The following is a 25,268-nucleotide window of genomic DNA, read 5'->3' on the forward strand; positions in this document are numbered from 1 at the left end:
CACACACACACACACACACACACACACACACACACACACACACACACACACACACACACACACACACACACACACACACACACACACACACACACACACACACACACACACACACACACACCAACACATTATATCAATAATAACTGACTAGTTGTTTGACTTAATGTTTTGAAGGGTTGGAATTGGGGGTTAAATCACCAAAAATGATTCCCGGGCGCGGGCACCGCTGCTGCTCACTGCTCTCCTCACCTCCCAGGGGGTGAGGGTGATGGGTAAAATGCAGAGGATAATCTCACCACACCTAGTTTGTGTGACAATCATTGGTACTTTAACTTTAACTTAAATGTTAGGCAACTATGTTGTTTTGTGTTATTTACTTAGCCATGCATGTATTCAGAAATGTGTTGTCTTCATAAAAAAAAGTTAATAGAACCAATTACAAATAAGAGAAGTGAGAGAACATTGTAAATGAAAAAATACATATTTATATGGCAGCTAATTTTTTTTTAGAAATGCCATACAGTAAATGGTAAAGATGACTAAAGCACACCTCATTAGATTGCGTAGTTGAGCATAGCCTAATTTCACATCATTAAAGTGACAAAGTAAATGGAAATAGTCAGGGCCAGGCACCTTGCATGATATGCACATTTATTCATCTGGAAATAAAGTTAGGAAATTGTGTGGACGCATGTACCGTACCTCGTCTGTGGCTCTGTGCAAAGCCGTCAAATGGTTGAGGTTCACTTGAATACTGCCGAACACCGAGGAAAACATCTTTATCATCAGCCAGCCCACACACCTAGTCACGAGCAGAGTGATGGGGATGCGAACACACAGAAGAACGGAGATAAAAATTAAAATTAATGACTGAAGAGACTGGGATGACGCATGAAAGGCAACAATGAGAAAAAAGTCCTTTACTGGCAAAGACTGCAGTGCAGTCTTGAAAATTGCTTGAAATTATATATTATTTTCTATTTTCATTTTTAAGCTGTTATATTTAATATTACTGCTTATCAGTGTGACTGTGAGCTGCTTGTGAAGCATAGCTACAGGACAGGATTATTCCTACATGCAGTTTTGTTTTAAACTGGTATAATTGAATAAACCAGTAAACTCTATAATATTCACATGATTAAAAACCGACCGTAAAAGGCTTGGGGAGATGCAGGTATCAATGATGCAGGGGAACGATGAGAGGGGCTGGAGCTGCCCTTGGCTGTCACCCCCCTCAGGCGCTCTCCTGTCTGCTGTGAGAGCCTCCCTCACCCTGCAACGCAGTCACAGGACAGCAGAGTTAAACAAGCAAAAGATCCCTTTCATCCTAAAACACCCCCTCTCGGACAGCATTAACCTTGAGTGAAGGGGGTTACAAAAATGTTCAACTCAATTATATTGACAGATACAAAGTGAAGATACAGATAGTATAATGACTGTCCAATATTACCATTCACTGTCCGGGTGATTCACTTCCTTTCTCCCAATCTTTGTGTGTTTTATCTGCTCTGTTTTTTGTTTTTTCCCCTCTCCCCAGAACAGCAAGATCCCATTACATTTTCTGTATCTTTCCCATCATTTATTTACTCTCCTCTCCATCTCTGTCATCTATGGTACCTGTTGCTCTGACAGACCCTCTCCTGCCTGCTGTTAACAGGACTCGGATCAACCCTGCAGCCGCTAACAAACAGCAGGCAGCAAATCCTTCGCACCAACCAGCCTCTGTACCTACAACATAAACAAAGAAAATGTGTTTGTATGTGTCTACGTGGAAATACTAATATTGAAGTAACACTAGATAGAAAATAATATGTTTAAAGAGGTAATAGTTACATTGTACGTTAATATTATAAATACATAGGGATAGTGTTTTTATATATATTAATTCATACTTTTCAACATGTTTTATTGATGTATTTAAGCAGAGGATATTACAATTCTGTTTGAGTTCTGCAGTGCTTCTGTACTTTTTCCAATCGAACAAACGAGTTGACAGTGAATGAACAGTGTCTCTTCTGGTTACAGACAAAGACTGCACTCATTTGGGTAATTGCTGCAAAACAAGCCAAATCAATATCACACTGTTCATTCATTCTCACGATCATGAAAATAATCAATTGGTAACCCATTCCTTAAAACACAAGACTAAATGTGTTTATTTATAAAATGACATACCATACATAAATACAAATGCTGTTTTACAACAATTAATAAAAAAGGCTGCATTCTGTGATGTGAATGTTGTAAAAGCAACAGTGTCCCAGTAGTAGGGCTAAAAAGACACATATGGCTTATTTATAAAGAATGATAACATTTCAGATTGGTTCATTTTCAAAATGTATTATCATACTTAGAATATTTTACATGTTTACCGGTACATTTCCACTTTATTACCGTATTATCTTAACATTTTGATCGCAATTAAACATTTACAGCTTTATTCCTGTAACAATAGTTGTTTTCCCCATTGTAGTATTCCTGTGTAGAATATTACCTTGTGTGAATCTCATTGATATTGAGAATGTTGTGGAAGCCAAGGGAGGGGTTTTGTCCAAACTTCTTACGATGGTGCGACTGAACAAGCAAGAAGTAGACATTGGTATCAATATTCACTCATGATAACAGAACACCATTAATCTTACAAATAACACTGCAGAAACCATTTAAAGGTGCCATATGTAATCATTTCATGTCAAGTCATTATTAATTGGCCCTGATATGTCAAAAGACATTAATAAATCATGTTCTTTTTGAATACCTCTATGACTGATAACAGTAGTTCAGCTATGCTCATTTCAAAATTAGATTTACAGCTCTGAAATCTTGTTATTGTTTTCATTCCGATGCCCCGCCCTCTACCGTTTGACCAATTAGAAAATCTGAGTGTGTCACATCCAGGTTGCCAGTTACGCACTGCCCTCTTCGTCTAGCTACTGCCACTGGTAAAGTTACTAAACATGTCAGACCTTAGTAAATCTAAAAGGTGTCGTTACAATTCTCAACTTATTCATGATAAAGCCAGGAACAAAACGAGGATTTGTATCGAGGATGCCTTTGAAAGATGGAGACGACTTACCCTTGATAGATAAGTCAGGCATTTACGTTTTCTTATTACTTGTAATAAATGAAAATTGATATTTCGTATAAAAACTATTTTGTCCAATACAGTCTATGATATTTTTTAACAAAGCTAGTATGTTCGTGCAACGGAAACTTAGCGTGATGGTGCTTCGCTCCTAGTGTAATGCTTAGCATGCTAGCCCGGTCAATGACACATAGACATATAGGCTAACGGGGGGAAATATATGCCCGTTATCCTGTATGTCGATGTGTATTCGAACTGACAGGGCAAACTATATTTGACAAATACAACCTATGTGGATATGGGTAGTGTCTGTGCCTATATTGTTCTCAATATGCTGATACGCTGAGGAAATGGGTTTTAACATCAGCACGGCTCTCATCAAGGCAATGGGAAACGTATGGAGACAGCCAAATCACATGATAAAATAATTCCTCATTCGTGTAGCCTATAGGCATACCTTGGTAAAATGTCTCCTCTTTAGTTTTGGGCGTACATTAGGCTGCTAAGCATGCTCTCCTTATTTTCACCAGTATAACCATTGCTAGCGTTGGTTGTAGTTTGTTTGTCTTTGTTTTCTGATAGTACTGACAATAACCATATGATTGCCATTTGTTGTGATATTGTACGCAGGCATGGCATACTTCCTCATGAAAATAGCCTAATTTCTGTGTAAAATGTGTTTGTTAAAGATTTGTTATTGACAAAACATTTGTCTATTTAGCTATTATAGTCCCAGCACCTCAACCCCTAGTAAGAGGCAGTGGAAGTGTGAAGTTCCTTGGAGTAGCCCAGTCGATCGAGCTGGATTCGGCTGCGTATCTGGCAACCTCAGTCAGGGAGAGAGGGAGGGGACTACATAATTTTGACCATGATTGCAGTACCATTTCTGGCCACATTATTACATATAGCACCTTTAAGACTTGAATAGCTTTTGACTATAAAGCATGTTTATTCAGTTGTTCAGTTTTAGAGAAAAAAATCACACCACAGACATGTCAATACTATAGTCATTTCAAGTGGTAACATTCTGTCTTTAAGAAACACTAAAATAAATCAAGTTTCATTGGTAGATCAAAAAGTGTGAAATAAAATATGGAATCAAGAAAAACAATCAAAAAACACAACATACGACCAGTACTTTGTTGCACCACCTCTGGCTTTTACAACAGCTTGTAGTCTCTGAGGCATGGACTCAATGAGTGATAAACAGTTCTCTTTATCAATATTGTGTCAACTTTCTCTGATTGCTCTCATCACAGCTTAGCTGGTTGAAGCCTTGTCATGGGTCATTTTATTTTTATTTGCAGGCCATGACATTGATCTGATGTGTCTTTCTTCAAGGAAAGTTTTCAGTTTTTGCTGTATGACAAAATGCATTAACAGCTTTATAAATGATAATAATCATCCCCAAACATTGATGTCCAAAATGCCAACGCAATCTTGTGCATTTATTGAAGATACACTGACAGCCATCTCCCCAGTGTCGATACCTGACATGCAGCCCCATTTCATCAATAATTGTGGAAATGTAAATGTTTTCTTCAGGCAGTCGTCATAATAAACAACCAGACAAAAGTTCCTGTCATGTTAGGTCAGATTGGTATATCGTTCTTCCTGTGTTGGTATTTAGTCCCTGTTTGTTCCTTTTTTCCTTACTGTGACCCACTTTACCTCTGGCTGGAGCGCTGATATAACACACCTGTCTCTGGTTCGTGATCAGGAGACACACCTGCCTCTGATCATAATCAGAAGGGTTTATACCCCAGCCTCGTTTCTGAGCAAGGGCTGAAATATTTTCATTGCGGTGTAGTTTGATGTTGCAGAGTTTTCCTTGTGTTCCTGGTGCACTTCCTAGCTGCACTAGTTGTACTAATTGGATTAAACTCTTTTATATGCACGCTGTCTCCTGTCTCCGCATCTTGGGGTCACAACTACCGCTACCATGTGGGTCAGTGACAGTTCCAGCATCATAGGCCTCAGTCAATAACACATTTTGCTGGACGATTATTGTCCAACAAATTATTGCCAGTATTATATTGAGACAAAATAAAGCACGAATGTAATCAATAAATATTGGAAAGTCAAGAACCTTTATGTATCTTAAATATGTAAACAAACAAAAATCAAATTGACTCTCAATTACTGATAGCAAAAAATTGCACTTCAATAGAACCCTTCAATTATACATCCTGAGGTGTTATTTCCCTAACTAGTAAAACTGGGTCGGATGGGTTGTTGTTTTGGTCTTTTTTTTGTTGCTTTACTTTCCAACAAATTCCACATAATTGTTCGTTCCTCCGTGTTGATGGGCTCATATTGCTCATTTAATTTGAAGCCGAAATTTGCTCACACAGGGACATTTGGCTTTGCAATTATCTGTTTTCTTCCAATTTTTTTTTTTACTTAGCGCGGTGCTTTTCACTAGCAAATCCTGATTAGTGAGTCTGTGAATCCTGATTCCTGAGAGGGTAAGCTAGAGGTCCCGCTTCTGCTTATCGAGACAAAGATTGTGGTTTACTGACAAGGGCAGGCCCGAGCAAATTACGGCCCGGAGGCTGCATGCAGCCCATTAAGATTTTCAATGCGGCCCGCCGGACGTTCCCAAATAATTTTTATAAACTTTTAACATTAAAAATGTAGCCACCATTATAATGTGCAGAGTTGTTTTCAAATTAAAACAAGTCTTGAACTATAGAAAGGTCGGAATCTGCGCTCTTGAATGATATACGAGCTATTACCGTAATCTATGCCACAGCAGCATAGTCGAGGCACCAATCAGTGCGGGCGGGATTTGTTTCTACAGAGTGTTTCCAGAGCAGCCAGCCTGAAACGTGGGTGTCAAGGACAGATGCGGAGGCACACATACAGCTATATATACAGTCGTGGTCAAAAGTTTACATACACTTGTAAAGAACATAATGTCATGGCTGTCTTGAGTTTCCAATAATTTCTACAACTCTTATTTTTTTGTGATAGAGTGACTGGAGCAGATACTTGTTGGTCACAAAAAGCATTGCTTGACGGTAGGCCTGGTGTACCTGGAATTAAAGGCCTCACCTTTTCTCCTCCAAATATATTGCTGGGTATCGTGGCAAAACAACTGAATTTGTGTTTCATCTAACCACAGAACTTTCCTCAAGAAGGTCTTATCTTTGTCCATGTGATCTGGAGCAAGGGCTTCCTTCTTGCATGGTAGCCTCTCAGTCAAAGGCGACGCAAAACACGCTTGACTGTGGACATTGACACCTGTGTTCCAGCAGCTTCCAATTCATTGCAGACCTGCTTTTTGGTGGTTCTTGGTTGACTCTTGATCATGCTGACCAATTTTCTCTCAGCAGCAGGTGATAGCTTGCGTTTTCTTCATGGTCGTGGCAGTGACAAACTGTTCCATGCACTTTATACTTACGAACAATTTGTCTGCACAGTTGCTCTTGGGACCTTAAGCTGCTTTGAAATGTCTCCAAGTGACTTTCCTGACTTGTTCAAGTCAATGATTCGTTTTTTCAGATCTGTGCTGAGTTCCTTTGACTTTACCATTGTCGTGATTGTAACCGAGTCTAATGACTGCATCACATGAGCCAAATACCGCTACCAGAAAAGTCAACAGGTGTCGTCAATCATAATCACTCACATGAAGTTAAGAGGCCATTCCATGAAGCTAATTTGATTTGATTGTAACTTTTCTACATCACCAAAATTGTTAATGTATGTTGCTGTATGTATACTTTTGACCCAGCAGATTTGGTCACATTTTCAGTAGACCCATAATAAATTCATAAAAATATCAAACTTCATAAATGTTTTTTGTGACAAACATATATGTGCACCAATCACTCTATGACAAAAAAATAAGAGTTGTAGAAATTGTTAGAACTCAAGACAGCCATGACATTATGTCCTTCAGAAGTGTATGTAAACTTTTACACACCGGCACCCAGACAATTATTTTTTCTCAACGTGGTCCCCGAGTCAAAATAATTGCTCAGGTCTGGAAAAGAGGGTTCACTTTATTCATTTATTGCTGCTATTTAAGTACCAATGATTGTCTCACACACACTAGGTGTGGCGAAATTATTCTCTGCATTTGACCCATCACCCTTGGTCACCACCCTCTGGGAGGTGAGGGGATCAATAAATGAGAGCGATGCACAGAGTGAACCCTCTTGAACCCTGTTTAAAAGTGAGCGACAAAGAAAATAAACACAAACTGACATGGCAATTTATCCATTGTCCAGGCCTACGGTACGGCATCATCACCTTGCTAAATGTAGATTTGCGATTTATCACTAAATATGACATTCATTCAGTCCACAATTGCTTTTGACGCACTGATGTCTCCCTTACTCTACCAGTATGTTTGCCTTTTACGACCTTTCCATGTTGTTTGTACATGGTCCAGATTTTAGACACAACTGACTGTGAACAATATTTTTCAACATTGCGTGATAATTTACTGTCTTTAAGAAGTTTGATAACCCTCTCCTTTGTATCAATTGACACTCATGTGTTGGAGCCATGATTCATGTAAATTGACCTGGTGTAACAGTTCTACAAGGTATGACCACTCATTTCTAATGGCAGACTAATGAGCAGTTTTAATCTGATGCAGGTATTGGTTTTGAAAATAAAAATTAACAGGGTGATTCCATATTGTTTTTCTCAGAATTGAGTGAGTCTAGAATTTGTTCACTCTAAAATGTAAACATTAAACTGTTTACTGACTACCACAATATGTTTCCTTTAGTGCTTCTGAAAGCCAGAAAATTGCCATTTGATGGAAGTTTTGTGTCATATCTGCGATCTGCTTTATTTCTACAAAATTAAACAACTGAATGATTGTCCTCCAAGACTGAAGATTGCATCATTTCTTTCAGGGGTTGTATAAAATTGCATTGGCCTAAATGTGACATATCATTGCATTTGCATCACTCTCTATCACAATTTTCTCTGTATTGTATATAACACATCACACTTACTAGACTGTCTGGAGTGCATTGTTGGCAGCACTGGCCCACAATTGGTCGGAACTTGCATAGCAGAGGAACAGGAACATTTCTTAATGCCCATGACAACTAAAGAAGAAGGAAATACAAACAAACAAAATTAAATCATACAAAAAAATTAACTCTAATAGTATGTAGTAATATGTATAAATCATAAGCTTACTAAAAGTGCTGGAATAAAAAACAACTGTGAACATGCAATACTAGTCTGGTGTTTCCACACTGTTAAAAAAATAATGCAACATTATTGATAATAATAGGCACATGTATAATAGATAACAGAAACATAAATATAGTAATATTTAGTCAAGTTTTTCTTCAATTACTTAAAACAAAAAAAATAAAGAAAAGAATGAATACATCTGATAAAAAAGTGCAGTGCAATGAAGCATTAGTTAGAATTTAGACTGATCCTGTTTAGATACAACAGGCTAATGCATCTCCTGAAATCAATGACAACGATCAATGATAATGATCTGAGAAAACAGAACAGTCCACTGAATTAGTGTCTTGCTGAGACACCATAATAAAGACACTATACAAAGAATATATAGACTACAGATTATTATAGTGACAAAGCTGTAGTGGCATTCGTGGATCGGGTTATTGGCAATTCAATGCTACCTAAATAGAAAGAGGACACAGAGACGAAAAAACTAACAGTAAGTCAACAAATTGTAGTGTTGCAGTTTTAGTTTCCAGGCAAAACAAAATGAAAAAAAAAAAAAAAAGGAGAAATAAAGTGAAACTTTCGATTACGAACGCCACAAAATTGTTTGGAAAAATAGGCCTCATGTCTAGGATTAATATTAGGTGCATATTGCTTTTTCTTTGGCTTAGTTGAGAGATAGACATACTGTTTACTAGGGTTGGGCACCATTTGGATTTGGACGATTTTGGTTTTAACTTGCACTTACAGTTGTAGCGACAAACTGTAGTTACAGACAGTGGTTTTCTGAAATGTGGTGATATCCTTTACACACTGATGTCGCTTTTTGATGCAGTACCACCTGAGGGATCGAAGTTCCGTAATTTCATCGTTTACGTGCGGTGATTTCTCCAGATTCTCTGAATCTTTTGATGATATTACCGGCCGTAAATGGTAAAATCCCTAAATTCCTTGCAATAGATGGTTGAGAAATGTTGTTCTTAAACTGTTCTGACAATTTGCTCACCCATTTGTTCACAAAGTGGTGACCCTCGCACTATCCTTGTTTGTGAATGACTGAGCATTTCATGGAAGCTGCTTTTATACCCAATCATGGTACCCATCTGTTCCCAATTAGGCTGTTCACCTGTGGAATGTTCCAAATAAATGTTTGATTAGCATTCCTCAACTTTCTCAGTCTTTTTTGCCACTTGTGCCAGCTTTTTTGAAACATGTTGCAGGCATCAAATTCCAAATGAGCTAATATTTGCAAAAAATAACAACATTTTCCAGTTCATGCGTTAAGTATCTTGTCTTTGCAGTCTATTCAATTGAATATAGGTCGAAAATGATTTGCAAATCATTGTATTTTTGTTTTTATTTACGATTTACACAACATGCCAACTTCACTGGTTTTTGGGGTTTGTACATGTTTAAACTGTTTCAATGAGAACTAGGAGTTAGGAGATTAATAGATATGGATAAGAAGGCAAAGGAGACAGTGGGAGAGAGTCAAGCATGTGGTGGTCTTACAGCAGGTCGTTTTTGTTGATTAGTCGTTGGAATCACCACGTCTCTTTTTGACTCGTAATTCAGCTGCTGCACCATGATGAGTCCCACGTAGCCTTCAGCGCTGTGATCTACCAATGGAAAGGATTGGAGGAAATTATGTATATAACCATGGCATGTAAGTGGGAAGTATTTTTTGAAGTTTGAAGCAGAGTTGATCTATATGCTTAGCCTAACACACACAAAAAACAATCCATGTACCCTTACGTGTACTCATAAACTTAGTGTACAAAACAAGAATTTTGTCCTCCGGCCTTTTGTAGGTAAGTGTTTTATAAGAGCACTCATGATCTATCATTCTTTGCCCATAGGTACAATTCCAACTAGCTAATCTGCACTTCTCCGCCTCCACCATCAAAAATCCTCTTCTTTTCATCCTTGCAGGCAAAGAGAGGAGAGACTCGCGCTGCCATTTTCCCTGCAGATGCTTTGGCTCATTGCACTCAACTTGGAACAAACTTTAGATTTTTGGGCTTGCAATAAAAGAACCAGAGCACAACAGCTATCATCAGGTATATTTGAGAGGGCTTCCACAAATGGGTTATAAATTGTTAAAAAGCAGGCTTCTCATTCTTATATAACACATGCAAAATTAAATTACTTTGTTTATGCTTTGCAACTAATCAACATGCATAAGTAGGAAATCCTTAGAGGATAATCACTACGAAATAGTCATAACAGCAACATGTGCATACTATACTTGAGCACTGTTGAGTTGAGCTGGTTGACTTCCAAATATTCTAATTTCAAAACAAATGTTCCAACTGTAAATCATGTAAGGAGAATTAATTTGTTCCAGGCTCAAACTGTCACATCATAAAAATTACATATAATTGTGAAGACAATGTTTTAAGTAACATTAAGTTGCTGTTTTTTAACTAATGTGCCGTGGGAAATTATGCAAATTCACCTAACTGGTCCAAAACATTTTTTTGCAAATGTGCCGTTGTCCAGTGTGTGTGTGTGTGTGTGTGTGTGTGTGTGGTGGTGGTGGTGGGGGGGGGGGGGGGGGGGGGGGGGGGGTGGCGGGGGTGTATAATGTAGCCTGGGAGAGTTAGGGCTGCATGGGATTCTGGGTATTTGTTCTGTTGTGTTTATGTTGTGTTACGGTGCGGATGTTCTCCCGAAATGTGTTTGTCATTCTTGTTTGGTGTGGGTTCACAGTGTGGCGCATATTAGTAAGAGTGTTAAAGTTGTTTTATACGGCCACCGTCAGTGTAACCTGTATGGCTGTTGACCAAGTATGCCTTGCTGTCACTTACGTGTGCAAGCAGAAGCTGCATACAACATGTGGGTGGGCTGACATGCTGTTTGTACGTTAAATGCTGTCTCATCACGGCACGCCCTTATTATTGTTGTTAGGGTGAAAATCGGACAATATTTACCCCGGGAGATTTCTGGGAGAGGTACTGAAATCTGGAAGTCTCCCGGGAAAATCGGTATGGTCAGCAAGTATGCAGCTGAGCCGCATCAGAGTAGTCAAAGAGTCGCATGCGGCTCCGGAGCCGAGGGTTGCGACCCCTGGCTAAGGAACAAAAGGCAAGTCCCGCTAGGAAAAGGCACTGAAGCATAGGGATGGCTATGCAAAACGAAAGTAAAACTGAACTGGCTGAAAAGTAAACAAAAACAGAGCAGAAATTAGTGATATAAAAAAAAAAAGGCAAACATTGTGATGCCTTTTTGAAATTATTGCGCCGCATATTCTTAAAATGAGCAAAACACGTAAATATTAAATGTACCAAATGTGCTCGTTAACATATTACATATATACTTACAGTGTTTATATAAAACCCAATGGAGGTGTTTTGATGTTTTTTTAGGGGCTTTATAGGCAGAATTGAACAGTTCCCATAGGCTTCATTGTAAACTGAAGTTTGATTGCATTTTTTTTTTTAATATTTAGAATGCATTAACAATGTATTTAAAAAAACATCCATCATGTCTCTCATGATTGTGAATGATAGGCAAAATTCCAAAAAAAGTGCAGTTTCCTTTAAGAGATCATATGATGACAGATAATATTGTGTTCCGTCACATATATTCAGGGATCATAAACATAACTGTATACTTTTTATGATAAAAAATAATACAGATTGAAATTACAAAATGTCCATGTGCTCTTAATCACAGGACACTTACAAATACGTCATCTCTTTATAATCCTCTTAGCGGTCACACCCATCAGTTAGACAAGTCTTATTAAGTTCAATGGAAGATTTTACATTGGTGTTTTTGTTTCTCACTTTGTTGATCCCACTCAGACCCCATTACTTAGCTAATTGAAACCCAAGATTTCCCCACAGGGAGATGCTCCATTTCTTCTGGCTCAAGTTCTCACATTCATTATCAGGTCCAGTGGGAGCAAAGTCACTGATAAGAGGTTGGCGGGTATCAGTGATGCTTTGTAGGAGCGGGGTTGATGGAGGGGATGTGGTAGCAAAGCACCAAGAAAAGGGTATAAAACTCCAAATTATACAGTGAGAGAAAAAGAAAAAGGCTCTAATGGGGTTATATAAACCACTCAGGGAAGGAAAACACGTCCACGTGGACACAGCTATAGACTGCAGGACAAAATGTAAAACTGCGTAAACCTGCGAACAAGACGTTCATGCAGCAGCCTCTCAAACAATATGCATGTCAATCTATCAGATGGTAGCGGAAATGTAGACACATTGTCAACTTTAGATGACGGATTCCGCCACATAATGTGCTAAATTACCCTCACCTCAGCAGTCTGCTTTATTGTGACTTTTGAAATATTGTATTGCAGACCTGCCAACCTTGAAGACATTTTATGAAAACCGTATTTTTCGGACTTAAAATCCTTTTTTTCCCCTCAAAACTTGACAGTGCGCCTTATAACCCGATGCGCCTAATGTAAGGAATAAGTTTGGTTGAGCTTACCCACCTCGAACCTATTTTATTTGGTACATGGTGTAATGATAAGTGTGACCAGTAGATGGCAGTCAAACATAAGAGATAAGTGAAGCTGCACTATGATGGGTCTCGAGTAAACAACACCAACATTATAATTTGGTGCGCCCTATGGTCCGGAAAATACGGTAGTGCCCCTCCTCCACCCCTCATACTGAAGGATGCCCAGACCACTTGGAATTTTTTCAAAAATGTTATGTAAAAACACGTTACACAGTAAAGAGAGATTTTTGTGTTATTATTAGTATGAACATTTTAACATTATGCTTTTTGCTCCCCCTTTTCCCAAATGTTTTTCTTTTGGTTTAAATTCATCCATTTTCTACCGCTTGTCCCTTTTGGGGTCGCGGGGAGTGCTGGAGCCTATCTCAGCTGCATTCGGGCGTAAGGCCGGGTACACCCTGGACAAGTCGCCACCTGGCCAGTCTTTTGGTTTAAATATTAAAAAACAAATATTAAATTGACCCACAAAATACTTTGACAGAAAAATGCTTATATTGTTCTGGCTTCTTAAAGGGGAACTGCACTTTTAAAAAAAAAGATTCCCATCACCCACAACCCTTATTTGAGACATAAATACACACATGACTTTCTCGTTTCTTTGTATTTTAGATAATAAAAAACTGCATGTAAGAGGCAGCTAACAATGCCGTTAACGATGTAGTCTACCTATGAAGCCCTTTAAAAATTGTCCAAAACCTCCAACACCATTTTATATACATGCTGTAAGTATGTGCGCCATGTGGTAAAAAGCACATTCATGATAACATGTAATATTTACAGTACTTTGGCCATTGCACTGACACTTCTTTCCTGAGTGCATATATTTCCCAGAACATAGCAACGTTAGTGTTTGTTACTAAGCGCTAAACGTTTTAAATAAGAATATAAAATAGTGACATAATGTCATTTTTCAGTTTTTTTTTTCCCATTTATTTATTTATTTCAGGTAATGACAAAGAAGTACAAGTTGACAAAACATAATAATATAAATTTATATAGTGCATTATTTTCCAGTTTTGCCTGAAAGGGAGTGGGAAGAAGATAATTTATTTAATCCCACCCCCAGTTCTCCATTCAGTGATTATTCACATGAGTTTCACTCTTACTTTGTTCAAGGATTATAATACAGATGTTGTATCACAGTGACATTACCACAGGTAACAATAATTATTACACTGTAACAATAATTTGTATCAACAATGTAGGAATAATGAATATACCAACAATGGTAATAGACATCATAGCAATAATGGTAATAGACAACATAGCAATAATGGTAAGGAATAATGGTAAGGAAACATTGAGCACATGTTAACACTTTGAGACAGAGTATAGCAGCAGGTCAAATTAAAGACCCTCATCTCTATATGTCTGCTCTCACTGGGATGGTGGTATTTTATGGTGGGTCGCAAACAATGTTATTAACAGCTCAAGCTAGCTAGTAGCTAAAAACTGGCTATTCATTAGTGGTCGGACAGAAGTGTGAGCAAGGTGACATGTTACAACACTAGAAAAGTAGTTCCTTGGTGTTAGCTCTTACAATACCAATGTTGCTCTAGCTTGGTTGATATGCAGGTCACGACATGTAAATGGAACAAAGTTGGCGGTTTTTGGATGTTATTTTAGAGGGCCTTAGAGGAGGAGTGGCTTCATCCTATTTAATCTATGTCATTGAAAAATTCAAATCACTTGTCTGTTCAGTTTAAATGTCACATTTAACATCACAAAATTCAAAAAAAATAAAAAGGCATTTATATATATTTTTTATTTCTTACAATTTCATAGGTACCAATTTGGCACCGGCACCAGTATCGGTTAAAATGTAAAAGATACCCATCCCTAGCAACAAGTGCTTGAAAATGATGACAATTCAGAATCTTGCATGTAGGATTAACTAGCAATTGCCGTTGTAATGATGGTTTAACATTACCGGAATTGTGTATGAATTATTTATTTATGCCTGAATTCTGCAAATGTACATTCACTGTTGTGTTTCGCTGCTGGATTTGCAGTGATAATGATCAATATTGTGTCATATATGAATATTACAGTATATTCATATTAGGGCTGCAACTAACGATTAATTTGATAATCGATTAATCTGTCGATTATTACTTCGATTGATCGATTAATAATCGGATAAAAGAGACAAACTACATTTCTATCCTATCCAGTATTTTATTGGGAAAAAAACAGCATACTGGCACCATACTTATTTTGATTATTGTTTCTCAGCTGTTTGTAAATGTTGCAGTTTATAAATAAAGGTGGGCTCTGTACCGAGGATGTCGTTGTGGCTTGTGCAGCCCTTTGAGACACTTGTGATTTAGGGCTATATAACATTGATTGATTGATTGGTTTATTAAAGAATAAAAAAATAATAATACAAAAATTAAATGAAATAAAAACTCTGCGCATGCGCATAGCATAGATCCAACGAATCGATAACTAAATTAATCGGCAACTATTTTAATAATCAATTTTAATCGATTAGTTGTTGCAGCCCTAATTCATATTGTTTAAATTAGGGCTGTCAAAGTTAATGCGACAATAGAGAGTTAACAAAAATCTATTATGTAATCACATATAAAAGCAACATTTTACGCTCAATTAACGTGGGTATGTTCTGTGTGACCCTCTGCCCATCCTGTAGCGTTGGAAACTGCAGCTACGTTGACGTTCAGCCACAAGCGGGAAGAAATAGCAAGCAGAATTCAACAAAGAAAAAGATACATTAATCGGTAAGCCCAGTTCTAAAATGTATCAAACAAAATGGTAAATGGTCTGTATTTATATAGCGCTTTACTATACCTTGATACTCTAAGCGCTTTACATTATACGTCACATTCACCCATTCACACACACATTCACACCCTAATGGCGAAAGCTGCGCCATGCAAGGTGCTAACCTCAACCCATTAGGAGCAAAGGTGAAGTGTCTTTCCCAAGGACACAGCGGCAGTGACTAGAATAGCAGAAGCTGGAATCAAACCTGAAACCACTCAAGTTACTGGCACGCCTCCTCTACCATCTGCGGCATGCCCGCTCTACCATCTGTGCCACGTCACATTTGCATAACTCTTGTCCAGTCTCATGTTGATAGTATTAAAAACTTGAAACTTGTCCAACATTGAAAAAGTAGAAATATCACAGATTACAGGGGTTAGTGCGTCTGCCTCACAATACGGAGGTGCTGAGTAGTCTGGGGTTCAATCCCGGGCTCGGGATCTTTCTGTGTGGAGTTTGCATGTTCTCCCCGTGACTACGTAAGTTCCCTCCGGGTACTCCGGCTTCCTCCCACCTCCAAAGACATGCACCTGGGGATAGGTTGATTGGCAACACTAAATGGTCCCTAGTGTGTGAATGTTGTCTGTCTATCTGTGTTGGCCCTGTGATGAGGTGGCGACTTGTCCAGGGTGTACCCCGCCTTCCGCCCGATTGTAGCTGAGATAGGCTCCAGCGCCCCCCGCGACCCCGAAGGGAATAAGGGGTAGAAAATGGATGGACATTAACAAACATTTTTGTCAATCAAGGCATGATCGTAATAATCCACATTCTGCGTTATTATGCGCTGAATTGTTATCTAGACCCACTCAGTGGCCTAGTGGTTAGAGTGTCTGCCCTGAGATCGGTAGGTCGTGAGTTCAAACCCCGGCCGAGTCATACCAAAGACTATAAAAAAGGGGACCCATTACCTCCCTGCTTGGCACTCAGCATTAAAGGTTGGAATTGGGGGTTAAATCACCAAAAATGATTTCCGGGTGCGGCCACCGCTGCTGCCCACTGCTCTCCTCACCTCCCAGGGGGTGATCAAGGGTGATGGGTCATTGGTACTTTAACGTGAACATGGAAGTGAAGCGCCATCCCTTTGAATGCAAGCGCTCCAGCAGTAAGAGTTACAAATTCTGCCGGGGATACAAAATCCGGCACAACACTGGCGCGCTGCAAGTATTTTTTTTTTCTATTGACAGCAAAAATGTGTTTTTGTCCATTTTGTGTTGAGCTCTTTGCAAAAAATATTTAACAAACAAAACATTTGCATAAAGCGAACACATTTTACATTCAACTACGAAGTTACAACGCTCCAAGGGATTACCAAACAAGATGGTCTTCACTCAGGTGCACATACATCGGCACTTATAGACATTCATAGAGCAACACAAATGATTGGAGAACAGGAAAGTATGGAACTGAAAACTTTTAGCAGCATAGATTACAATAGTCCGGAATTAGATAAGGATTTAGATCCAGATAAAAAAAAAAAATTTTACACCAGGAATAATTGTTTTTATTATAAAGACGAACAATATAATGGAAACATTAAAATAGACAAACTGTCGATTATTCATTTAAACAGCAGAAGTTTGTATGCTAACTACAACAATGTGAAGCATTTTTTGGAACAATTCAACAAACCCTTCAAAGTTATCGCTATCTCAGAAACATGGATGGATGCTAAAAAAGGTATGGATTTTGACCTGGAAGGATATGAACTAAATTATATCAACAGAACCAACAAGAACAGAGGGGGGGGGGGGGGGAGGGGGAGGAGGGGGGGTAGTAGTAGCTGTGTACATGATGAAGAACCTAAACTACAAAGTGGTAAAATTATGTCACTAGCTATTGATAATATCTTAGAACGTATAACCATTGAAATATGTCATGGAAAAAGCAAAAACTTACTGATCAGTTGTATATTTAGATCACCGAAGTCAAACAATGATACGTTTGACAACTGGATTCGGGCAACTTTTACTGAAATCAATCAAAAAATTACTTTCTTATGTGGAGACTTCAACATTGACCTCTTGAACCCTAACACACAAAAGCCCATAGATAACTTTATTGACACAATGTATAGCCTGAGTGTATACTGTATCATAAAATCACAAGGCCAAGCAGAATCTCAGGACACAGTGCCACACTTATTGATACAATTTTTACTAATGATTTTGATAATAATATGGCCTGCTAATATCCGACATCAGTGATCATCTGCCAGTTTTCATAATCTATGACAGAAACTACAAGAGTAACATTGATGACAAAAATATATTTTGAATAATATGTACAGAACAAAGTATGACAGCTTTCAAAAATGATCTGAAAAAAAAAACGTTGGGACAATGTCTTCAGTAAAAATGATGTTGATGATGCATATGGTATTTTTTTTATTACCTTCGAGATGCTTTATGACAAACACTGTCAATTGAAACAACTTGGTAAGAAGTAAAATACAAATAATCAACCACAAGAGGACTGAAAAATGCTTGCAAAAAGAATACATTACACGGAACATTTATAACACAAACATCTACAGAGGTAGAAAACAAGTACAAAACATATAAGAACAAGCTAACTGGCAAACTACGAACACAGAGGAAATAATATTACAGTCAATTATTGGACCGGAATAAAAACAATATGAGAGCAACATGGGCAATCCTAAATAGCAATATTAAAAATGGTTCTAAAAAGGACTATCCTAAATACTTCTCAGATGGAAATGTAAAAAATGACAATATGAACAAAGTAGTTGAAAGCTTCAATAAGTACTTTGTGAACATTGGACCAAATCTGGAGGAAAAGATTCCAGATCCCGAGTCAGTTGAGGACTTGAATGACACCATAGATAGACACCCCAAATCTATTTTTCCTCGAAGGAGTGACAAAAGAGGAAATAATCAATATTGTGAAAAAAGGTAAATCCAAGAACTCAACTGATTGTAACAGAATTGACATGGAAACAATAAAAAAGGTTGTAGAAGAGATTTCAGAACCTTAAACATATATCAGCAACCTATCATTTTAAACAGGCAAATTCCCTAATAAAATGAAAATGGCAAAAGTCGTACCAATTTATAAGACTGGTGACGAACACTAGTTTACAAACTACAGACCTGTTTCTTTACTTCCACAATTTTCTAAAATGATTGACAAACTTTAACAACAGATTAGACACATTCATAATTAAAAACAAAGCACTCACAACCAATACGGATACAGAGCCAACATTTCAACATCAATGGCATTAATCAAAATAACGTAAGAGATCACCAATGCAATAGATAGCAGAAAAAGTGCTGCTGCAGTGTTTATGGATTTAACAAAAGCATTTGAAATAATTATTCACGGCATCTTAATAAACACATTAGAAAGGTATGGAATCAGAGGGTTGGTCTTGAAATGGGTTAAAAGCTACTTAACCAACAGGAAACAATACGTGAAGATAGGCGAACACACTTCTACAGAGCTGAAAATATTTTGTGGTGTACCTCAGGGATCAATACTCGGACCAAAATTGTTCAATCTTTATATATTATGATGAACATCTTGAACCTTTTTATTTTTGGATAAAGATTATTTATGTATTACATATTTGTTTACTTACTATGGTATATTATTTATTTATTTACTGTTCTGTTTCAGAGAACAAAGAAATGGGATAAAATTGCTATGGTATGAAATAGGGTAGGATTAAATAAGATCATCTTTTTCCTACTCTTTTTCGGACGTGCTGTAATGAAACAACTGGAAATACGTGATGCATTACATTGTATTGTATGCATGTTTGAAATAAACTGAAACTGAACTGAACTGAATAGTATAAAAACTGTGAAAATTATCTGTCTGAGGTACACTTATTACAGATTAAAACGATTGACTACCAGTTAACTGCGAACACAATGTAATTAATCCCGATAACATATTTAATAGTTTAACAGCCCCAATATAAATATTTTAATGACTGTTATTTTTAACAGGAATGTAACATTTCGTAGAAATAAAAAGGCTTTTTTGTATGTTTTGATTTTAAAAAAGACGATTGGGCCAGGCTGGGAGTGATGATTAGTATATTGACTTTGATTCCTTTTAGAAATAGTTTTCAAAATAGGTCTTGAAAAAAGGGACCATCTTATATATATTCTTGTCAATACTAGCTTTGTAATTGCTAAACCTTAGTTATAATGCGAACATTTTTTTTAAAGAAATAAAGGAATCTATATCTAAACAATGTTGAGGGACTTATATAATGTATGTTATGTTTCAAATAGATAATGATCTAGCAGTAGAAAACAATCTGGTGATCCATTGCATTATTTAAAAGCAGCCCAGAGGCTTCTTCAACAATACAGCGGGGACCAGGGGATTGTGCCGAGTATGTGGAGAACACCATTGGGACATCAACGCGATGGACTTGTATCTGTCTGCTAGTAAACCTAACCTTTTGAAAACAAAGCTAAATACTATAGGCACACAACTATTCGTTAGATGTGTCAACTGTCAGTTCCGCTGCTAAAATCACATAAATAAAATCAATCAGCGCATCAATAGCTGTGCGTCACGCAGCATGGTTGCACAGAATCCTTCGAACAAAAGGAATTCTTTATCTTTATGCTTGCTTTGTTCTCTTGTTTTACACTGCTTATTGTATACAATAATGTCCATGTTACAGTGATAGTGGAATACACTTAAATGAACATAAGTTGTTTGCACTGTAATAAATGGCACATTTTGGCTTTCAATAAACAGATGCACGGGCTTTGGGATCAATTTGAATGTAACAACGAACATCAATGAGTACATAATGATCAAACATTAAAATGGTCCTGGGTATGACTCAAAACTGCATCCGGTGATGAGGCTTCAGTTCGGGAGTTCTGGAGTTTTGGGGAAGGTGGAGTTACCCCTCAGTCATCATTGCTCCCAGGTCCACTCTGACCCGGGGTGGTAGTACCTGTCAGGGTCCCAGCTATGGGTTAAATAGCATTTCAAAGACCTCAACGGTGGAAGTGGCGGAGGATGACACTGCATGTCACAACGGCACTGAAGGCGGATGAAGGCTGCAACAGAGGGTGGTCTCCAGTCGTCATGGATCCATGCCACTGGATCAAGGCCCCTCTCTGCCAAGGACCGTGTGGTGGCTGTAGGCGCATCAGTCTCCCCACGCTAAAAGACGTCACGTGCAGGCGTCCTCCCGAATGGGAACCCATCCATTCTGAGGACAGTCATACTCGACTACGAGTGACTGCCGATGATGATGATGATGATGAATGATCAAACAGTAAAAGACAAACTAAGAATAGTAGTCTTTTTAAGAACTCCATTGTGGTGGTGTCTTTTATACATGTAGTAAAACACTAAAATAATTGTGTGAATGCTTTTGTTTACTTGCTGCTAAGAGCTGTTTATTCAACTTAGCCTTTGTGCCACTCGGCTTTTTGTTATTTTTTGTTATATATTGACTTTCACGCCGTGATGCAACTCCCATTATTGCTCTGCCAAACATCAACATCAGGTCTAATTATCCAGATTAACTGCCAACACCTGTGTGGGTGAGTGCAGCCTTTATTAGTTCCCCCCTTTCTAACGGCAGCCAGCATCACAGGAGGGACTGTCTCTTACTTGGGTGCTCTAAAAACAGACACTGGGGACATATCTTAAATACTAGGCAGTAAATGTGGTGTACATTAGAAAATGAACAGACAAATATGGAGATACATAATACCTTGCCAAGTTGACAAATAATACCTTGCCAAGTTGCCACTGTTATGTTTGTCCCAAATACTCATTTAAGGACTTGGATTAACGAAGTTGATCTGGGATGGTCTTCAGATCCTATTGGGACACTGATCAGGATATGCAATATAAAACATTTAGGGCACCCTTATTTTGTGGCATCACGCATGTGTTACTTTTCTGACTAACATACCACATTAGTTGCACTGTAATTAAACCACAGCATTTGACCTTGCAAGATGAACCGGCCTGACATTTCTCACCTAACAGGGTTTCCCTTACATGTAGTTGATTGTGGCACACAGCCATGTTCCCTCTAGGGATGTCCCGATCCAGGTTTTTGCACTTCCGATCCGATACGATGTTGTTTTTGCACTTCCGATCTGATACCGATACTGGCCGATACTGGCCTTATCCGAGCATGTATTAAAATTTAAAGTTATTTAGCCTACTTAGTTGTCAGATTCATGTTGAAAAGGGTTTGGGTACTCTTGATAAAAACTAGCCGGCTGAATTAGGTGAGTTTGAATAATACACAATTTGAAATGCAGTCTGCTGAAAATTATGGAAAGTGCCACTCTACATAGTAACTGATGCAGTGGTCAAAATTGAAATTGCCAACCTGTGTCCCCAACCTGTGACAAATGTAAAGTAGATAATGGTACGTTGTTGCATTTATCTTGGAACTGTTCAGTCATCAGTACATTTTGGTCAAGGATTTTGTCTTTTTTTTCTAAAGTTTTCCAAAGCCCATTCTTACCTGACAGAGACTAGCCCTGTTTGGATGTTTAGTGGACTCATTAACTATTCCTCTCTACACCCAATCTGCACTCTTAATGGGTACAGTGCTGGTCAAGAAACTCATACTGGCAGAAAGGAAGACACCAACTCCTCCATCTTTTCAAAAATGGCTGCATGAACTTGTTTCAGTCATACATATGGAGAAACTGCGATTAAGCGGACAATCCACTAAAAGAAAATGGGAGGACTCCTAGAGCCCTGTGATTAAATATCTTGACTGCAAAAGTCAATAGACTGGTTGGGTCAGATGGTTAAGGTATGAATTACTGTTAGAATTATCATCTATTTTTTTGGTTATTATTTTCTTTTCATTTTGGATTTTCTCTAGTTCATGTAAGCGTCTATCAATGGATTTGTGAATGTGTGTGGGAGTGGGGGCTGGGATTGTTTTGTTTTGTTTGGTTGTATTTGCTTTGTCTTGTGTGTTTTGTTTTTCCTCTGTTATATGTTTTGGCTGGTGTTATTTTTGGAAAATAATTAATAAACATATATATAAAAAATTAAATAAAATAAAAAAAGTTGAAATTGCCACAAATCGCATTTTAAGATTTTCAACACTCTATTGCTGTCTGGTGGCTAAAGTGGATAGTGCACCAGCCCAATTTTTCACGTTTCATGTGTCAGGTAAACCGATGAATGGGGCCATATGGATCTCTTTTCTCTGTAGATTTGCTGTGTGCTGAGGACGTGTGAGCAGTACGTAATTGCGCAGGCGCGCACCTTAGATGGAACATTGACGCCACGGCAAAATAAAAGCCACAAAAAACACCTATAATTTTTTTTTTTTTTAAACCTAAAAACATTTAACATGTATTCTATTAATGGGTATATATATATATATATATATATATATATATATATATATATATATATATATATATATATATATATATATATATATATATATATATATATATATATATATATATATATATATATATATGTACAGTATTTTGTACATTTTACACACTATTGACTAGTGAAGCACCGAAAATCGGCCACCAAAATAATTGTGGCTTTGATCACCAAAACAGCACTGCCGAAACAGGACGTTGTGATGACCTAAGCAAGACGCATAGATGAAATAGATGGACTTCTCTAATGACATCATGGAGACCTATGGATGGGAGCAGAAATAGAGGAAGACAAAGAGTGAGATGGCGAGATGAAATAGACAAATATTGGGGAACAGTGCAGTGGCAGGGAGCAGCTAGAGATCGTTCACTATGGCAGAAACATGCTGAGGCTTTCGTCCAGCAGTGACTGACAACGGCTGATGATGATGAAGCAAGACGCACACGCTTGTCTGGAGCAGAGGCAGCAAGTCTGCGATGTGGATGTACTTTGAGGTATAATAGCAGACAGCGGTCTAAACAATGCAATGTGCAAACATCAAGAGGACAGTGCTGCTCTTTCAAAGAGAGAGATTGCAGTTGGAGCAAAAGAGCGAAGCAAGTGCGACGTCAGCAAGTGTTATGGGACAGTAGAGAGTCGCTGCAGCTCTTGCTGTTCGTCACCTACATAGAGCGGCAGAAGTAAAGAGTCTACAAACATGAGTACAGTCTCCAATAACACTAGAAAAGGATTGCTAATCGTTTTTAATAGGTAAAAAAATCACTAAAATAATTGGAGAAGTCTCTAAAAGTTGAACAATCCTCAACAAGGTCCCACCTGTGTTACATTGTACAGTAAGCAGCAACAGTTAAATAATAGTGCAAAACGACAGAAAATATGTTATTTATTACCAATAACAAAGATTTGTATTAGATAGATAGATAAATAGTACTTTGATTCCTTCAGGAGACTTCCCTCAGGAAAATTTAAATTCCAGCAGCAGTGTACAGAATTGAGATCAAATTTAAAAAGTAAAAAGTAAATAATGTGGGTATAAATGGAAATAAAATAGAAAATATAGCAATAAGAATAAAAATAAAAAGCAACAATAAGAAAAAAAATAACAGTAAAAATAAGAATATAAGAGAAACTATGCAGGAGTGACCATGTTATGAAAATGTATTGCACTGTTATTGCACTGTTTTTTGTTACAGTTTATTTCAGTATTGTTATTGTTTTGCCTCCCCTGTCACCCTAAAAATTCAGAAATTTCCCCCTCTATCTTCCCTTTTTTCTCTTTCTATCGTCTCCTGCTCTGGTCTGGTTGCGCCAAACATCAATATAAATCCATCTAATAAAGTCAGATACAAATAAGGCAACAAGAGCAGTATCCCACACTTCTCTTTTGTAAAGTAAACATGTACAGCAAATATGGCCATCTACATCAACAATATGATTTGCCTGAGCAGCTGGACAGGACAAAAAAAACAAAAAACGTCTTTACAGGGGCAAATAATAGTAAATGGTAAGTATTTATATAGTGGTTTACTATACTTGGAATGATACCCAAACTGCTTTACATTATACATCAAATTCACCCATTTACACACACATTCACACACTGATAGCTGAAGCTGCCATGTGCTCACTATGACCCATCAGGGGCAAAGGTGAAGTGTCTTGCAAAGGACACAACGGCCGTGACTAGGATGGCAGAAGCTAGAATCGAACCTGGAACCCTCAATTTTGGCCCAACTCTGATTTTTCAAAATCGGATAATTTTTCCAGATGACTCTTTACATTGCAAGTAGAATGTGATCTTTATCAGACTCCAGTATAAATGCCCAAAGGGCCCAATGTGGCCCAAATGTGGCCCAAATGTGGCCTTGACTTCATTTGCATACCCAGTTTAATATAGCGAAAACAAAGGTAGTTGACCTAATTCCGTAAACGAACAAAGAAGTCGCTACTACTACTACAAAATAAAAGTCTCCACACTATAAAAATTTGTGTTTTTTTTTAACGTGAAAATAAATTAAAGTTATATAATGTAAGAATAGATAGAGTGGTTTCTCGATCAACAAACTTAAATGGTTCTTGAACATGGTTCGCCCACCAAAACGTTTGTCAAGTAAAACAGATTTCCCCATAAGAAACAATGTAAACATGAATAATTGGTTCTAGCCTCAACAAATGTCCCAATTTTGTGTACATTTTTGTGTATTTGTTGAGTGTTTTGGGGATGAATGAATTATTATTATAATTACTATTATTATTACTACACTATTTTCCAAAACAAATGTTCCTCCTGCTGACAATAACAGCATTTCACTTACATTTATGTCAATTTCCCTGATATTCTATATTTAAC

At 37.7% G+C, this 25,268-nt stretch overlaps 1 protein-coding gene across 4 annotated transcripts in view; it reads right to left on the minus strand.

Moving 5' to 3' along the window:
- Positions 1 to 25,268, minus strand: part of gpat2 (glycerol-3-phosphate acyltransferase 2, mitochondrial) — a 360,723-nt gene that overhangs the window by 95,107 nt on the left and 240,348 nt on the right. For all 4 annotated transcript variants that reach the window (XM_062025622.1, XM_062025621.1, XM_062025619.1 and 1 more), the window contains 6 exons: positions 9,770 to 9,876; positions 8,062 to 8,157; positions 2,495 to 2,574; positions 1,618 to 1,728; positions 1,151 to 1,273; positions 703 to 802 (listed from right to left, as the gene is read on the minus strand). In XM_062025622.1, the coding sequence (XP_061881606.1) occupies positions 703 to 802; positions 1,151 to 1,273; positions 1,618 to 1,728; positions 2,495 to 2,574; positions 8,062 to 8,157; positions 9,770 to 9,844 (585 nt within the window). In that variant the 5' untranslated portion in view covers positions 9,845 to 9,876. The remainder of the gene's footprint in view (positions 1 to 702; positions 803 to 1,150; positions 1,274 to 1,617; positions 1,729 to 2,494; positions 2,575 to 8,061; positions 8,158 to 9,769; positions 9,877 to 25,268) is intronic.

Source organism: Entelurus aequoreus, linkage group LG17 (assembly GCF_033978785.1).
Source record: "Entelurus aequoreus isolate RoL-2023_Sb linkage group LG17, RoL_Eaeq_v1.1, whole genome shotgun sequence".
Classification (NCBI taxonomy): Eukaryota; Metazoa; Chordata; class Actinopteri; order Syngnathiformes; family Syngnathidae; genus Entelurus; species Entelurus aequoreus.